The sequence below is a fragment of the Lipophrys pholis genome (genome assembly GCF_963383615.2).
Source record: "Lipophrys pholis genome assembly, chromosome: 18".
Lineage (NCBI taxonomy): Eukaryota > Metazoa > Chordata > Actinopteri > Blenniiformes > Blenniidae > Lipophrys > Lipophrys pholis.
The window spans coordinates 11254472-11274085 of record NC_137646.1 but is presented as its reverse complement, the minus strand read 5'-3'; the positions used below and the strand labels follow the sequence as shown (position 1 = coordinate 11274085).

The 19614-nt window shown below is 41.8% G+C and overlaps 1 protein-coding gene across 1 annotated transcript in view; it reads left to right on the top strand.

The window, feature by feature from the left end:
* The first annotated feature begins 6231 nt into the window (after window positions 1-6231).
* sorcs2 (sortilin-related VPS10 domain containing receptor 2) overlaps window positions 6232-19614 on the top strand; it is a 392590-nt gene continuing 379207 nt past the window's right edge. The window contains exon 1 of the mRNA XM_080485810.1: window positions 6232-6620. Coding sequence (XP_080341936.1) covers window positions 6303-6620 — 318 coding nt within the window. The 5' untranslated portion in view covers window positions 6232-6302. The remainder of the gene's footprint in view (window positions 6621-19614) is intronic.

The following is a 19614-nucleotide window of genomic DNA, read 5'->3' as shown; positions in this document are numbered from 1 at the left end:
GCGCCCGCGGCTTCGTCCTGGTGTGTGACGGCGGATCAGAGGCGGTGATGAGCTTTACATCATCTGAGCGCGAAGGCAACTAAAGGGGAGCAGAACCTTGGACCGCGCGGGGGGGGGGGGGGGTCCAGCTTGTTAGCATGCTGCTCAACGTAGCTTCTCTCCTCATGAAATTTTCATGGATAATTGGAAAGTTATGAAGATTAATGTGCATTAGTTTCAGCGAGCCGCAGGAGAGGACCTGCTTCCAGCTGTAAGACACTCATGTTGTCTTCATCTCTTCACGCCGATCGATCACTTGACCTCTTCATTCTCGCGTCTCCGACTCTGAACCCCGGCGCGCCTCAACCGGGAGCTGCAGTCGGACTTCAGTGTAATTTATTTCAAATTACTCCAATTAGGGAATGCACAGAAGCAAATCTAATTGCATGTTTCGCTCTCATTATTTCCCTCCATACATTGTAGGCTGTAATATATTTAATAATGAAGCGAGGCAAGATATCGTCTCTGCACAAGGTTATAAAACACCCACTGCAGACAGCCTCACTTAAAACGTCATGTTTGAGCATTAGAGAGCTTGTAATAAATGGGAGGATGGAAGATCTATATTACAGTTTTTAACAGATTTACTCTCTTTGTTTAGAATTTTGGACCCCCCAAAAAAATATTGCATGCATCAGAGATTTTGTGTTTTCATGATGAAAGATTGTTTTTCTCCAAAAACTGGATTAGTTTTCTCAAAGATCTTTCAATGCTACGATTGTTTTGACATCTGGAACTGAAAATGTGAGTTTGATTCATTGGTTTGTCAATTTGAAACCTGAATTGCACTTGCTCATCGCCATGGTAACGACAGTAAAACTCAATACTCAGCCCCCGTGAGAGATTTTTGCAATTTCTTTTCAGAAAAGTTTTAGTGTTTACGCAACAAATGTTTTCAAAATTATGTTTGTTTACACGAAAACGGAAGCAACGGGAAAATTATTCAGTTCTTCTTCGGCCACTAGTGGGTGCTGTTGTTTGTTTTTGTAATGAAAGCGCACACACATGCATGCAGAGAACCAAAAACAAGTCCCCTGAATCCTGTTCGGTCAGAAATCCTTTAATTCCTGCAATATTTTTGAGATGGTCGTGAGCTGGTTTTATTCCTGTCTTAATGTGGTTGTTAAATGTCCTTAATTCTGCCACACGTGAAGCGCTGCTGTTTCAACGGCGCCTAAAACTGATTCTCAGCAGTGTTAAAAAAAAGAGCAAGGCCACACATACTTTACCAGAGCTATGAAATATTTAAAGTTAAGCTCCAGTTTGGGAGGTACAATTACAGTCGGCGTTCCGACAGTGGAGGTCAGGACGAGCGCCACGCTGTGACATCAGTCGCCCTCCTTCGCCCTCACTGAAGAAAAGTGCAGACTGGTTCCCGAGATCACACCTAAATCATTAATTCCAACTCCTGCCAGATGAAGAGGGTAACAGGGCTGGGTTTTAATCTGCAGACATCACTTTTAGTCTACATACTGGCTGAATTATTCAACATTCAACAGGCTGGTGAATTATTCACTGTTAGGTAAAAGGAGGCTGGAGATCTTTTTTTCTTCTTCTTCTGTGAAGTTACTCCATCAGCTTTCATCCTCAACTCATGAGAAAGTTCCCTGTGGGTTGACCGACATGTCCACTGTATCTATATGTCGTTTTCATAAAGTGAAAATGTGTTTTCTGTGTACCTTCCACCCGCACGCCAATCAAATATTCAATGGCAGCTGATCTGAACTGACCGGTCGGGCCAAACAACACGACTCCCTCCCTCTTATTTCCCCGACGGCAAAAACTACACGAGGACTCGCACGTAAATAATTAAATAACGTCACCTTTTCAACTCTGATGCTGCTCACAGGTCACAAAGACCAGACATCTTTCTTTAAAGAAGAGTCTCTAGTCAAATAATAATGACCCACACAGCCTAGTAAAAGGTTAAAAAAAAACTTTTCGTTACTGATTATAACATCAGTAAATAGTTGGACATAGAGAAGAAAACCAACAAAACAATGCAAGTTGTGAAACGACCGTAACATCGTTGGAAAACAACATAAACACTGTAAATATTTATGTTTCTTTCATTACTTTTGCAAGTATGTGCTTTAATTATTTTGACTTTTTTTAAATTAGCTCCAAAATTACTGGCGGGAAAGGTATGGACCAGCTGGAACCAGCAGATGGCGGTAGTGCAACTTCACAGAGGCCAACTGCCGTTGAACCCGAGTGAAGAAGAAGAAGGGAAACAGTCATCAGGGATGAAAAAGCTGCTGATAAGAGAGGGAGAGAGAGAGGGAAACGGTTTACAGGGATGACGAGCGCAGTGGGAGACAACCAATAGATGGCGGTAATGCAACTTTATGGATGTAAACTGCCTTTAAGCCATTAAGAAGAGGAAGACTTCACTTTGACGCAAATTAAAAAAAAAAGAAAAAAAAGATGTGGCTCAGACCTGAGATACTTTAATTTATTATTTTTACTCAAAGATGCCTTAATGTGTGAATAGATCAAATTATGCCTCCTCTGTTAAGAAAATACACAATAAAATCTGTCCCCACCCAAAAAAAGTGAATTCAGATTCACTTAATGAACATTTAATATGCATAAAAACAATCTCTCTTCTGGATATATCTTTGTCATTAAATTAAACAGTAGCCACACAAAATTACTGTTGTAGAAGTTCATACAAGGCTGTGGTATCATGGGCTCGGTACCTCGAAAAAACATAAAAGACGATTTCATACCCTGAACAGGACATGACAGGTGTATCTGGCTTTTAGTTTAATGCTCCATACCTTGGAAAAAGAAGGTATAAATCATAAATAAAACCCTTGAAACACAACTGGATGAGCCTGCAAAGCCTTGTACGAGGTGAAAACATCTGCAAGGACAACATAAGCTTATAAATGGGCCTATAGACACACCATAAGGAGTTTCCACAAATGCCTTAAAGTCCTCTTTTATTTCAGTTTACATTCATCAATTAAGCAAATTACCATATTTTAATTGCTCCACTCCAGAATTTGGGGACTTGTGGGACCCCCTGGGGGTGTGGAGTCCTTGAGCAGCTGCCTGCTTTGCTCGTTCAGTTCAGTTGAAGTCAGTCCAATAAACAGCACACGACATATTTTAAGGTCGCCGAGCAGAATTCTGTCTTTCACAGATCATACAGCCAAGTGCTGCTGATCCATAACCTCGCCATGCAGAGACCATAATGGTTTTATGAAGCAGTGACTTTCATTCTTGTCCCGTCGGCCCCCAACGTGGCCTCTGATTGGTCAAAACACCACAGTAAACTTTGAACTGATGCACAGCAGAATGATGACGACTGTAAAACCACTGCTTTGTATTACTGGGTCTCAGGCCCGACTATGACAGTGTTTTCTAAGTGTCTGTTTAAACGATAATGGTGCTCAGACCCACTGACAACGAAACTTTCTGAAAACCCTCAGACTCTGCGGAAACAACACTCTGTCTCCGCGGAAACCGGAAAACACAGCTTTTCGAAAACACTCCATCTTCATGGAAATGGAAAACAACTAGAAAATGCTCTGACTCCGTGTAAATGAAGGAAAGCGCAACTTTCGAAAACACTCTGACTACGTCTCAGTGAAAACGGAAAAATTCTATTTTTTAGAAATGGTCCGACTCCATGTAAATGAGGGAAATAGCAATTTTTTGAAAAGGCTTAACTTCCTTGGGAACGGAAAAAAACTACTTTTTGAAAACACTCCATCTTCATCGAAATGGAAAACGCAACCTTTTGGCAATGCTCCAACTGTAGATGTAAATGTAGGAAAGTGCCACTTTTGAAAACACTCCATGGAAATGGGAAAATGCAAGTTTTTGAAAACACTCTCTGTGGAAGTGGGAAATCGCAACTTTTCTGAAACGCTGCTACTGTGCCTGCACACCACAGTCGTAGTAAACAGTTCTTCTGCACATACGCGAGTAGACGGACAATAACAACAACGTCTCCTACAGATTGTCGTGACTCCCAGTCCAGACTCTCCTGCGATTTGGTAGTTTTGTAGTTGAGTCACCCACATAGCAACTTAACTTTTTTTCATGTACTCAGTTTGTTAATGCTTTTAGCGTTTTGTTCTCTGCATGCACGTGTGTGTGGTTTCATTACAAAAACCAGAAAAAGCAGCCACTAATGGCCCGACATGAAAACTGCATCACTTTCAACATTTCTGTGGAAACTGACATCATTTTCAGAAACAAAAACTCAAAAACACTCAAAAACACTGCTCTTTCACTTGAAACCTTTTCGTGTAAACGGCTCCTGAAAGCGTTGGCCATTTCCAACAATATATGTAGTGATTTTCTTTGTCTAACTTCACAAACCAGTAAAAGTCGTCGGTCTTCGGTCCCTGCTGGTGGGGAAACTGGGAACCACTGATCTAAAACACCACCTTTAGAGAGTCGTACCTGATGAAAATAAAGTTTAGAGGAGAAGATCCTTCATAAATCCTTTGTTTACATAGAGACCCCCCCCCCCCCCCACCCCCCCGAAAATCCTGACCCCACCAAGACCTGGTTTAATCCCGCCTCTTCCTATAATTGGATAGGAGCACAAACACAGTGGAGAGCTATTACTTAGTGGGATCAAATGTGACCTTTGACCTTTTGTCCAGCTCACCACCAACACACACGCACACACACACACACACACACACACACACACACACACACACACACACACACACACACACACACACACACACACACACACACACACACGCAGGCCTGCAAACGGGCCGTTCTGGTTCCCTTTAGGTCACCTCGTCGTTTTTATCATTTAAATTGGGAGCAAAGATGGAATGGAAGAATCTGAAAGTAGGAAACAAACACAGCGAGCGATCCGGACCTCTAAGCTGATTGACTGACGACCTCTGGGATTAGCCAATTACCCTCCGAGGCAAAACGTGACATCTTGATCATTGTAGCCTCCACTCACAGAGAAACACACTGATGTGGATTGTTGAGCTACTTATTCTAACAGAAATGTGTTTTTTACTCCCTTTTACAGTAAATCCTCCTGCAGGGCAGATTAACCATTTAAAAAATGTTTAGTTAAATATGTGGAGATGGGGGTTTTTAAGATTTGAGTTCTGCTTTGAGATTTTAAAGATCTTTTAAATACACTAAAATATTTAAATAACATAAGCCATTTAATTCTCCAAAGCTGGATAGTTTATTGCTAAAATTGCCCTAAACTTGGCTCATTTTCTTGATGAATTGCTTTGTAATGTTTCACAATTTGATAGAATGTCATGTAAACCACTAAATGCCTGAATATTTCAATATAATGTGTTTTTTCCAGTTAAAACGTCCCTGACTGAAGAGTAAAAAAAGATCATTCCAAGCCTCTGATCAATATTTGAATGACCATAATTCTTCCAGTGACATCAAGAGATTCATTAGTCATAAAGATTATAGAGCATCTTCCTCCCACTGACTGATGTAACTTCGCCTGAATTTAAAGAGTGAATCAGTCATCCGACACAGTGCTGACAGCTCACGTGCAAGTTATCAAGTGAAGAAAATAAGACAGAGCGGCTTGTTTTGAGACTCACAATCAAGATATTGATCGCCTGTTTCAGATCTTCTTATGCTTCAGAAAGCTCTGAGTTTGGACATGCTGCCGGCTTCTGTCTGGTAAAACACAATTTACACCCTCTCCGTTTTCTCATGTGGGAGATTTGGTTTTTTTATATGTTTAAATGTAATTCACTGAGTGATGCTGTGGCGTCTTAGTCATTAAGGAATAAAATAACTGGTGTTATGTTGAGTTCTGAATGATCTAAACTATAGCTAGATATAGATATCAATCTATAGATAGATGAATAGAATCAATAATAACCGTTGTGCGCATTCATTTTTAACAAGAGACCCTTGAGTAACCTTTATTTTTGCCACTTATCAGGTAGTGTTTGCACTTTTTAAAGCAGTATCTGATCAGGTGAGTATTTCCAGTCAGTTTGACAGCAGCCCTGCCGAAGGTGCAGCTGCAGGACAGCAGATGGCACCGCTGCGCCGTCCTGCGCCTCCCGCTTGGCACAGGGACCCGTCCACGTTGTTCCCACTGTCTGCCTCCGCTCCACTTCCCCTCCCTCTCTCTCTTTCTCTCTCTCTCTCTCTCTCTCTCTCTCTCTCTCTCTCTCCCTCTCACACTCCCTCCGCTTACAGTATACACCTATCTATCTCCCACAAGCATCAGCACTCTCTCCATCAGTCTCCGCGATACGGGCGCTCCTACGGCGCAAAGCATGGCACCTCTGCGCCCCGAACAGCCGCTGTCCGCCGCCGCGCGCCTCTGCGTCTTTCTGCTCACCGCCTCGGCCTGGATGGCACTGCCGGGACCCGTGCGCTGTGGAGGCACCGGGAGCGGGGCTTTAAACCGGGAAGAAGGTGTAGGAGGCGGAGGAGGCTCCTCGCCGGACGCGGTCAGCGCGGGGAGCGCAGCCCGCTCCAGGAGAGCCGCGACCTGGGATAAACAGATGTCCCTGCTCAGCAGCTCCTTCGTGCTCAAAGGGGATGCGACGCACAACCAGGCGATGGTCCACTGGACAGGGGAGAACAGCAGCGTGAGTAACCAGTGCCACCCCACCCCTCCTCCCCCTCCTCCTCCTCCTCCCCACCGTCCTGTCCCGTCACGACCCGTCGGTCCACCCTCTCTTTGTCACCCCCCATCACTCCACCATCACTAATAACTTATTGTTCTCGCTGCTGCTGCGGACGCGCGGCGCGCAGGAGGTGCAGGAGGAGGGCTTTTCTTTTTCTTTTTTTACGCATCCAGGTGGTGCACCTGGGCGCGCGGTGTGGAGGTTCAAAAACGAGCAATTGTGGAAGGAAACTCACCCACGCGTCACGACGTGACTCGAGGTCAACAGCATCTTTTGTTTATGTGCGCCGCGCGCGCAGATCTGGATACGAACTTACTCCTTTGTGTCAACTTCATTCACATTGTATCCTCATAATCCCCCCCCCCCCCCCCCCCCCCCAACCCCCCCCATGTTCTACTGCTGACCTCTGGGGGGTCCCCGTGACCCCTGGCAGGTCTACGTGACCCCTGCATGGTGTCATCCAGCCTCTAGGATCCGCCTGCCGGCTGTATGCAGCCGCTGCGCGCGCGAGCGCACGGAGCCCGTTTAGTGTCACGCAGCCAGGACTGAAATATTGATGGAGCTTTTGAATGCATGTATTTTGCAACTGCTTTGTTTATTCGGAACGCACTTGAATCTAAGAGAATAACGTGTAGGTTGGTTTTTATAGAGATTGAACAGCACCAGATTCCATATGGATGCAGGGGCGAATCCAGAGCCTTAGTACAAGGTGCAGCAAGAAATAAACTTGGGAAACGGATAGAATTAAGGCTGTCACTGACATTTTCGTTTAATAATATGACCGCTAAGAAGAAATGAACATTTTACGTGTTCAGTAGTCGTGCTAAGTGTTGTTACAGAGGCTGAAACATCATTTTCTATTAACATGTCACAAATTTCCCCTTGATTCCATTTTTCTCTCCAACGTGTTTTTTTCTGTGCAGAACTGAACCCTTAACATCTTAAGTGGTGCAACACAAAACCCCCCCCAAAAAATTATTTCAAGAAGGGATGCGCCGATACCGACAGGTAGATACGAGAGGACGAGCGATGTCCACGGATTCTAAAATATTGAGAAAGACAAAAGTAAGACAGACTGTAAATTCTTCCAAAATATCAAGAAAAGTTTGTACAACACCAGCAACTTAATCACCAGAGACATTTGGACCGGCCGAGTTAACCGTTACTTTAACTACTCCATGGATCAAGTAGCGCTGAATTTGATCAGTAAAACGCTGTAGCGAAAGAGCAAAGATAGCTAAAATGAGCAAAAACGACCAAAACTGTCTGAACTGACCAAAAATAAATAAATCAACAAGCAAGATAATACAAGTAGAATAGTAAAAATAGCTGAAATGGCTTGAATTGCTGGATTTAATCAAAAAGCTCAAATTGCAGAAAACTACAACAAAGAAAATAATTGGAACTTTAAAAACTGCACAAATAGCTAAATATGGTTAAACAGCTTCAGTTGCTGAATTGGATTAACAGTTAAAAACCGTTAACAAAAAAGTCAAAATTCTTATTTAGGTTTAGTTTTTGCAGTTCAACAATCCAGCAACAGTTTTAGTAAATATAAAGAGAAATTACATGTTAATGAGCTCTGTTCTCGTCACATTAACTAGTTTTTTTGGAAAGTGGCATAAACGGCCATTTTAGGCACTGTTTACACGATAATAAGTGAAAATGGAAAACTTGTTGGATTTTGGGTCCGTTTACATGACAACAGTGCTCAGAGCCACTGAAATGCATCTATTTGAAAAACCCGTCTCCATGGAAACGAAGCGAAACGCACGTTTTTGAAAACAGTCCGACTCCATCTCCGTGTAAACGGGTTAGAACACAACTTTTCTGAAATGCTGCTACTGCCTATGCGCACTACTGTCGTCGTAAATAGTTATTCTGCCCATGTGGTTTCATTACAGAAACAAACAGGCCAACTCGCGGCCCGGCATCCTAACTGCATGGTTTTCAGCGATTCTAACATTTTCGCATAGACGAGCATCGTTTTCAAAATGTTGCCACGTAAACGTGCAACTTTTCTCAAACGATGCGTTTTCACTTGAAACATTGGAAACCGGGCCATAAGACATAGAGCCTATAGCTCTGCCCCTGTTTTCATAAGCATGTTGCACATAAAAATAAATCGCCGTCTAATTAGAAAAGTGACGGCAGCGATGGAAATAGCACAACATACAGCCCACATTGAGGTGATGCAATGAAAACAGCTCCTCAGAGAATATTTTAGCGAGATCCAAGTAATTATGTTGTTAATGAAGCACTATAAAAGTGTGATAAGGCCGGCGTGTGACTGTCGGAGTGATTTTTCCTTTGGGCCCTGTCAAGTGAGAGCGTCCGCGCTATGTAAACAAGAGCAGTCTTTGTGATGGGTATTGACAGACGCCGGAGGGGTGTGTGTCGTGTGTGTGTGGGTGTGCGTGCGTGCGTGTGTGTGTGTGTGTGTGTGTGTGTGTGTGTGTGTGTGTGTGTGTGTGTGTGTGTGTGTGTGTGTGTGTGTGTCAGTGTCTGGTGGGGACATCGCTGGCAATCACAGCCTTTTTTGTCACATTGCTTTTGGCTGCATCCGCAGAAAGACAAAAGGCGGGACAGGACATAATGTGACGGAGGAGCAGCTGATTTCTCATGATGGATCAGTTGGTAAATAATGTGACGCCGGCAGGTAACTGCTCGCAGGATTATCGACGGAGGCAAAACAGATTTTAAATTAAAGACGTTGCAGGTAGTTGATTAAAGTTGAGCATGAGCACGTCGTGTTCATGTATGAGACATGACAGAAATCTCATGGCGTGAATGCCAATCGCTGTTTTTATTAGCTGTGGAGTTTTGAAATATGCAGTCGGCTGAAATCTGAATTAGCCCGTGAAGCGGCAGTCATTGCATATAGATATGGATTTCACTGGTTCTCTTTACATTTATAAAGCATAAAATTAACGTTTCCTTTAGAGTTCAATAACTCGCTTACTGACAGGAGTAGCATCGCTATGATAAGTCAACAAAAATAGAATTTCCTGGTTATTTAAAGGCGACATAACAATTATTTTATACTCTAAATTCAGTATATATGAAGAGCCATGGCATTATTTCTCTCTACAAATCACAACCGAAGAGTTTTGACGATTTAACATGGAAACGAGAAGCTAGTTAGCATCAGAAGCTTATTAGCTTAGCTTGTTTGGTTAAACATCCACTTAAAATGCATAAAATAAAAGGAGACACTTTAACTTTTGAGTGGAAGCAAGGACAAGCTCGCTAGCGCGACTTCGTAACGCAACCTGCCTTTATAAACAGTTAATATAAAGATGGATGGACGCCGATCATGTATTTGAACAAGTTTCATCCTAGTTAGTTTGTAAAAGCTTGTGTCAAGTTTCACTTCCTAAAAAAAATAAATTACAAAAGCTAACAAGCTAAGCTAAATTGGAAATACGAAGGCGGAAACAATAATTGGCTTTTTAAAAAAATACATTCTTGTTTGCTTCAAATAACAATAAGGAGAAAGTGAAGCACATTTAAACCAGATACCATAGTCATCACCTGGAAATCACATTTTTCCATGTTACATTTACTTTAACACATATATTGGTGTTGGACCTCAGTTAAAACTTGCTTTTGATTGTGATCCTGTGTTGACGTCGACACAGGAGGCTGAAATCATAAACCCTCTTCTGTTAAATTTATCCGCTAACCGCTAACTGCTGATGGGACTAAAAAATAAACTTTGAACCCCATGTGCTTTACAAATGACCCTGTATTTCTTTTTAAAGGGGACATATCATGCTAAATCCACTTTTTTAGCCCTTAAATGCATTTTGTTGTATATTTAGAGTGTTTAGAAGTACAGAAAAGTTCAAAGTAGTCTCTTCAGGTGCTCCGTTGATATCTTTATACTCTGTTTTGGTCATATTTTGCAATCTGTTTCGATTTTTCTATTCTCTATTACGTTTTTTGAACATTGACGTCACAGTATTCGCAGCGGAACTGCCAAATTAGGACATCGACTCCAGGCCAAACACTTCGAGCAATCCGCCATTTTTGTTTCTCGCTGCGATTTTGTAGTCCAACCTCAAGGATGCCGAAGTTACGAGAGGATAAGTCGAAATGTTCGGTTGTTGGATGTAGTAACCCACAAGCTTCGTTACACCGTCTCCCAGCATCAGAACCTTTTCGAAGTGCCTGGTTGAGTTTTATTTTTCACAGAAATGTACCCACATCTGTGGGTAAGGTCATCTTTGTGTGCGCGAAGCACTTCAAGGATGACTGCTTCAGCAACCTCCGCCAGTATAAAGAAGGATTTGCCAAAAGACTTCGTCTGATTGAGCGGTCAGTTCCTTCTATCTATGGAGACGACGAACAGAGCACTTCGGTAAGCTGTATATAACGCTAAAAAGTGTGATGATAAGACGTCCCTGTCATTGTTTTGTTAGCATTAGCAGTTGGCGCATATGTTAGCGCTGTGTGCTCGTTTTAGATTATAATGTAACTTCTGTGTTAAATAGTCGTTGTAATACAGGCAGTATTGTAGTAGTGGGCATGGATGGAGAAGTTAGTGTAAATATAGTAACACACCATTGCGTTACATCCATATGAAGACGTTGTTCTCCAGGTGCATCATCGTCATTTTCATCTCGCTCCGCCGGGTCCGACTCTGGCTCCAACATGTATGGCTGGATGGACAAATCTTCCGTTGTTGACATTTTGTAAATAATGTGTGAATATAAAGTTTCTGCGCCGCTAGATAATTGTATCTGTTCTATCAAACTACAAAGATGGCCGAACAGGGTGACGTTGAACCGAGTGTCACCTCAGCAACCTGGAGAGGAGGCGGGGTATGAAGTGTCTCATTTGCATTTGAAGAGACCGCCCCAAAACGAGTTGCTCTCAGAAGCACATCAGAAAAGGGGTAGAAAAGGGGGAATTCAGACCCAAGCATTGCAGTTCCGCTTTATATAGACCACAACTGTATAATTTATATGTAAAAAGGAAGGATTTAAAAGCATGATATGTCTCCTTTAATCTCTGGGGGGGTGTTACTCTGCGGCGTGGATGTTTGTCGACGGCTCCACAATCGCTTTTTTTTTTTGAACATTCTTTTTATTGAACATTAAACAAAATTTGAGAGTCTGGCACAGTACAAATATAGATTATTTAAAAATTCTAATTAAATCCAGAGCAATGAACTCAAAAGGTGTAACATTTCTCTGATTTCCCAGGTACTCCAACACTCTGTCAAACTTTGCTGTAAAGAGGTCCTTTTGATCGTTAATAGCAAATCTCATGTCTTTCCAAAGAGACATAGTCCAACATGAAAGACCTCCAAAGATGTATTCAAGGAATCACAATCGTTTTTTATTATTATTTTTCATGTGAGCAAAGGATCGCTATGCTATTACTATGCTATCGCTATTATTGACAGCTCCTGCGGCCAATCAACGCTAACGTCTGTACCTGAGAAGGGGTCAGAACGAGCTCTATATTTGATGCGTTTTTCTCAATGAATTTTAACAATTGATTCTAATACAATTTAAGGGAGGCTGGATATGTGAGAGTACCAGGTGCTGACTCCCTTAATGAAAAAACCCCCCCCTCAAATACATGAATATTGTTCTTTTCAGTGTTTCATAAATCCTCTTGCTTGAAGTTCTTAATCCTCAGTTGGCCGCTTAGTAGTTAAGATTACATTTTTACGTCCATCATAATCGTTGCTCGTGTCGCGTTTAGCGATGAATAGTATCTTTAGCATGCTAACACTTAAACTCTGGCGTTCACACGGACACAGGAAACCATAAACAGACTAATCACACACACAGCTATAGCAGAAATGATCATATTGACAGTTGTGATCAAGGAATTCTGCAAATAAAAACCAACTTGTGTACCTTTCCCCTGCAGGAGATACTTTGAACGTGGTTTTGACTTTCGGTTCCAGTCAGTGATTACTTCTGGGATTCTAGTACTTTGGCATTTAGGACTGGGCATTTAAGTAATAAAGAAAATCAGACATTCTCCCAGTGGACCTCAGTCTTTCTTGTGATGAACTTCCCCTTTTCCATTTCCTCTTTTTTTTTTTTTTTTTTTTTTTTTTTTTTGTGGTCTTAATTGAGGCGATGAGTCCGGAGGGATCCCGTCGTTCAGGCTCTGCCAGCCACCGGAACAAGTTTGACTTATCCTCAATTAACTCGGCGTGCCTATGTACTCTGAAAGGTCGACGGGACCGGGTTCATCCCTCGCCTAATAAACACAGACAAATGGTGCCATTCAATTTCCCAAAAGGCTGACATTTATGAGCAGCGTGCGCAGATTGATGGGAGGAGGGGTAAAGAAGGAATCTCTGACTCCTTTCTTGTTTCATTGTGTCGTCTTCGAGACGTCCGAGGTCAAACTGCAGATCCCTGACGGCGGGGTCAACGGCGTGGAGGACACATCCGTCTTCATAATGGCTCGTGTGTTACTGGACTGTAAATTGTTCCGACATGGGGAAGGATTGTGCACAGAACTTCTAACTATGATGTTATTTTTTTTACTTTATTCGACTTCGATCAAAATAGACTTTTCAACAAGGAAATCGTGTTTCAGGAGCTATTTAAAAAGACATTGAATAAGTAGATTATAGCGAGAGAATACACACTTTCTTTCATCTGTAAAACTCCAGTCTTGAGCGTGTTAAAGGTTGCAGTCGCTGCTTTCTTTACAAATTTCCACAATGACTCAGGGAGAAATTCAAAGGGGAAAAAAAAAAGGCTAAAAGGAAAATTCAACATTACTCAGCTTATTATCCGCCGTATTCTGTGTCTGTAATTATACGTAGTGAATGTGCACATACGCTACATCTCTCATTAAGTAAATATCAAAGCGGAGAAGCAGCAGGCTTATTTTATCACAAACTTTCAGGCTGGAGGAATTCCCTTATCAGCATGGGCTTAGTCATCTCTTCATGTTGAAATTCAAAGTGTAAAAAAAGCTACCTCTGGGGCAGTAATGGTCATCGTGATGAGATTTTAAGCACTTGTTTGTGTGGCGATCAAGAAAACTGCCATTTATTCCAAACATCCAGGTGAAAACTGCCAAATGTCCTGCTGTCGCAACACCATATCCCTTTTCCCCTCGTGTGGGTGTGTGTGTGTGTGTGTGTGTGTGTGTGTGTGTGTGTGTGTGTGTGTGTATGACTTTAACAATCACCTCACGATGTTTTCAAAGAGAAATGCAATTATATAATTGGTATAAATTAAAGCTTTTACAAATACACTCCGGTAATTGTTGTACCTCCATGTGGTAGTCAGACTCAGTGGAGATGTAGAAACGAGTCTTTAAAAAAAAGAAGAAAAAAAAAAAACACAGCAGGAACCAAAATATGAGTCGTCGTTGATCTAATGTATTTCAGGACTCTGCAACGTTTCCTATCAACAGAGACGTTTTGGTCTCTTTCCACCAATTAAGGTTTTCCGGAGCCACAGAGCATGTTTAATCATAAAAGATGACACAGCTTAAAGTTATTTATGTGATTTTGCTAAATGTGCGTTCGTGACATTTCAGAACTCCAGTTTGGAATTAATTTAGCCGTTATAGCTTTTGTAGCCATTTCTAGCAGTTTTAACCATTTCAGCTGACTTTAACTGATTCAGCGAGTTTGGTTTTAGCCATTTTCACTTTTAACCATTTTATTCTAATCATTTTAACCATTTGACCTTTTTTTGCTCCATATTTCAGTTTTAAAAAAATTGGCTACTTTTTTTTTGTAAGCCGATCCTCCACTTTTTTTGTCTTGTTTTTAGCCATTTGATCAGTTTGTAGCCTTTTTTCAAAACTACGGCACGGATTTTGTTGAAATTTTCACCACAGATAGTAATTGAAGATAGCATTACATTTTGGGGGTGATCTGGAAACTTTTTTTTTTTCTCGGAGTCCAGGTCCAACTTTGGTTGACGTCAGAAATCTCTGATTGCTCTTGTTTGAAAATATCTCTGTATAGTGACGTTAAAAAAAAAAAGGCACAAGAGATAAAACTAGGAAGCGAATGTTCTCTAAAAGACTGCACAAAATATTGATTAATTTTTCCTCTCCGTAGGCTACCAGATAATAAAAGTGAGAGTGATGAACATGCCTGTATACAGACGTCCTGCTCTGTATAAACACATTTCGGTTCAGGTCCCACATGCAGCTCAATTTCATCTTGATCGGGCCGGATTGGTAAAATAGTGCCATGATAACCAATAAAATTTACTTTAATATTTTTCGTTGTGTATACATGATGAAAATGTGTCTGTATGGCAGCGATTCAGTAGCTAGCTTTCATGGTAGCATCACAGACATTTTAGCTTGGGTCTCACTGTTGCGCTATGTCTGCTACTTTTAAGAAAGCTGCGTTAGAAAACCAATATTTTCTTTGAGATTTTTACAATTTGCTTGGTGGTTTTTGCTGGATTGGAGCCTCTTGCGGTCCGGTTTTGGCCTTAAGTTTGACAGACCTGGTATACCGGATCCCAGCCTACACTGACTGAAAGGACTCTCTTTGTGCCTCGCTCTCGCTCCTCTCTCTGAGTTGTTGACTCGCCCCGGGGGAACTGTGTGTTCGTCCTCGCTCCATTTCCACCTCCTCGCTATGGTGACGAGCGGCGTCATCGTCTCGCTCTGTGTCTGTATCAACCAGGAAACGGCCTTCATTGTTTACCAGGGACTCTCTGTTTTAACGTGGATCGATCGCTTCGGTGTGGCGCGAGCACCTTTTCTGAAAGCGAGTGTGTTTCCTTCCCCCTGGCGGGCCGTCCCGCAGCAGCCTGAGTGATTAATGAGCGGCCGAAGGGCTGCTGACAGGCCAAACTCTCGACTTACCCTCTGCTCCCCCACGGGGGAATTGTGGGTAATTTCTGCCACTTCCTGGTTTAAGAGCCCTCCAGGGTGGAAATCAGCACAAAGAGAAGAACACCGGCTTTATGGACTCATAAATCTTAAAGGATTAAAGCATAAAAGCATTAACTGTAATAACACACAACACTTCCTGTTGTTAGCTGGGAGAAGAAACAACAAAATACAAACCCACATTTATGATAACACACATAGATATAGGTAGGCAGCAGAGATGGGACTCTTAGGAAAGTTGGTTCTTCTAGATCGATTCACTAAAAGAGTCGGTTCTTATAGATCGGCTCACTAGAAAGAGTTGGGTCTTATGGACTGGTTCACTAAAAGGAGTTTGAACTTATACATCGGTTCACTAAAATGAGTCAGTTCTTATGAATCGGTTTACTAAAAAGAGTCAGATCAGAGTTAGGTCTTATGCATTAGTTCACTAAAAAGAGTCAGTTCTTATTGATCTGTTCACTAAAAAGAGTTGGGTCATGAATTGGTTCAATAGCGGAAGTCAGTTCTTATGGACCGGTTTCCTAAAAAGAGTCAGATCTTATGGATCTGTTCACTAAAACGAGTCTTTTCCCATGCTTCGGTTCACTAAAACAAGTTTAGTCTCATGGATTGGTTCACTTAAAAGAGTTGGGTCTTGTGCCTCGAGTCACTAAAAAGAGTCAGTTCTCTTGCATTGGTTCACTACAAAGACCTGTTTTTTTTGGTTCTCATGTGGTTCTTTCGATTTTTTTGCTTAAATTAATTAAAAACCAGAAATACTTTTAAATTACACATTAAACAAATTAGAAATGTACAAAACATATCTAGAATGTTCCTTTATTAAAAGACTCTGGTGGACTGGTGAAGCACTGATACCACATCCTTAAATGACGAGCACCAGTACTAACCTTCAGCTCCTTGTTTTCCTGTTTTCACCAGTGTTTGACTTCACTCTAATGTTTTGACAATTCAGAGAAAGAATCGGGGGCCACAGTTTTTTTCCGATGCAATCAGAGGGGCTCGGGGATAAAAAGAAGTTGTCATAAATGACTGCCTTCACCTATTGTCTTCCTCCGCTGCCTCCACACTGTCACTCACTCATCATTAGATCCCAGCAGGATAGAAATTTATGCATCTTCCCCGTTCCTCCCTGTATCCTGTCTCAGCCTCTCCCCCCATTCATGCTGTCTAAATAAAGCTCCTTTATGGTTTTTCTCCAGCTTTTCTATGTAAAGAGTATTAGGCGACGCCACCTTTAACCCTCATCTGCACACAGCTAATGCTAATGCCTCGAGATTGCATCGCGGCAGCCAATCAGGTCAGGGGATTATCTGCCTGCGCATACGTTAAATCTGAACACGACTGAATTTAAATGGAGTGTTGAGTGGGAACCATAAAGTTTGATAATCAGGTTCTTGCCTTTATTTGAATGTTAAATCAAGGCATATGCCTGAATACACACACACATATGCATTTGTTTGCTGTAACAGTACAGAGCCGTGCACACACGTGCGTGCACACGCACTATCTGCGTCTCCCGGGTCCTGACTTAATGTGAAAGGCATTTGTTCACGCTTCACTTACTGAACAGACAGTTCATTTGGCCCCTGGTTGTTCTGCGCTGGAAAATTGTTTGCACATGTGAGGAGAGCCTCTCTCGTCGTTTATCTTGTCTGTCCTCGTCCATCCCGCTTAAGAAGGCCCTCCAGAACCCAGACGCTAGATCATCGGGCTTGTTTGCTCGCCGAGCCTCTGCCTCTTATGAACGCAAAGCCCGCTGCGGCTCGGCGTCGCTGCCACCGCTGCAACGCTCGCCAATCAGCAAACGCCTTCAGGACACATCTGAGCACGGCGTGTCGGTGCGTCTCTCCGAGTCTTCTGCTCATGGTTCTCTAATGCCTGACCAGTGTTCTGCTGCTATCAGGGCCTGGAAGATTTACCTCTGTGACGCCATGTTAATCCACTGTTGGCGGAAAAAACATTTTTTCCCCAGTAAAAATAATACTCGGCTACAAAGCCTTCATATGAATTTCAAAACATACTATCAGTAGAGACTAAGCTGCATTTGCTGCATATTAATGTTATTTTGCGAGCACTGCTCGGAGTTAGCCTGTGTTCTCCATCTAATTGCAGCATGCGGAACTTGAATGAGAATTTGGAAGCATCTACTTTAGATAAAATTCCTGACTAGATGTGAGAATTTGGCTTTCATTTATTCATCTTCTATACGCGCTACGTCGGGTTCATGGTTGTCGATGCTCGACGCAATGGACAAGTCGAATTATGCTTAAGGCTTATTTATGCGCGAGGTTAGATACAGATCAAATTCTTTGTATTCTACAATGTATGTACGTATATATGGAACCAACTTTTCGCAAAACCTTTTGACCCTAATTGCATGAAGTTTAATCTTTCATTAAAATTTGAGAGCGATTGGATTAAAGGTCAATGTCACAAAAAGGTTAAAAGAGTATTTTCATCATTTCATGGCCCGTTTTAATTTGATTGATGCCAAACTAATGCCAAAATGTTGATTTTTCAATTCCCTATCCTCTGATATGCTGCATCATGCAGTGACGTCATCACCCTGGTTGGGGGTCAGAGGGGGTTACACAGAAATTGTAAAATGTGTGTACATCAGTGTCAAACAGTGATGACATGAAGCAGTTCAAACAACCATGACCATGGAGTGGTGTGGTGGATCAAATAACCTTGTAATCCATTGGTTTCCATGAAGTATGAAGTGCCTGTTCTAGTTTGTTCTGTAGTTGCAGGTTTGATTCCCCCATCTGTCAATATGTTGAAGTGTCTGGGCAAGATACTGAAGCATGAATAGCTCCCAATGGATTGATTGAGCGCCTTATATGGCAGCTTCCTCCATTGTCAACTCAGTGGAAAAAGCGCTATATAAGTGTCTTCCATTTATGTCACTATGGATACGGAAAGATTGCAGTACCACTGATAGACATTAGAGGGCAGTGTTATCATTAGTTGTAAATATCCAATAGCAAAAGTGTTGGTATAATTTTTTTCTCAACATCAAATGAACCTCTAATCTGTGTGTTGGTATTTGGCCATGATGGCGATTTAGAGAGGCACCTTCTGGTGGATCTATTTCCAGATACACTGTCTGAAATACTCGTATATGTTTCTGCATGTACATAAAGCATGAATTAGCATTTCCAGAGAAAGACGTTTACACGGAAACAACAGAGACGCTGAAAACAATGCAGTTGGCAAAAGTCAAAAAAGCTGCTTTAGTTCAATTTGTTCCAGTTAGTAGAGAGACTACAGACACAAAAACGTATTTAATAGTTTAGCATTGTTCTATGCCGAAGGATAAATAGTTCAGTTAACTTGCAAGGTTATTTTCCAAGGCGAGATCGCCAAGGCATGAGCAAGAACTGCTAATGGCTCCACTTATTTGAACCCAGCCAAGAACAATTGGCATTGTGAAAGAAATGTACTGTATCTCACTGTTGGAACCAACCACACAGCTCTGACTGTCGCCTGCTCACAAAGACAAATAGCTGCATTTGTTCAGTCACATTATGCTTTATTTAAATCTAAACAATGCTTGTTAACACTCGTCATAATGTATGCTGGAACGGTATTATAATAAAGTGTTATTCACTTAACTAGATACATTAAATAAAGGAAATATATATTTTTAAAGGAAACCTTAACTCACCTTTCAATCCTTTATTTCTATGCAAACTGAGATCCCGTTTACACAACGTTTCAAGTGAAAATTTTTAGTTTTTGCATTTTTGTTTCAGAAAAGTTTTGCGTTTACTTGGCAACATTTAAAAAACAATGTACTGTTCATGTTGGGCCACCAGTTGGCACTGTTGTTTATTTTTGTAATGAAATGATAAAACGCTATAAACATTAACAATGGCGAATACACAGACATTCGTATGGACAGACGACGAAGTTGGATTGTTATTCCAGGTGATTCTTGACTATAAAACTACCAAGTCCCAGGAGGATACGGACTCATGACACTCTGGAGGCAAACATTATTGTTATTGTCCATCTACTATTGCCAATGAGTCTTGTTGTCAGTGGAGAGTTTTATGATCGTCTCAGCAGTGTGGCAGTTGATGACGGGGTGAAA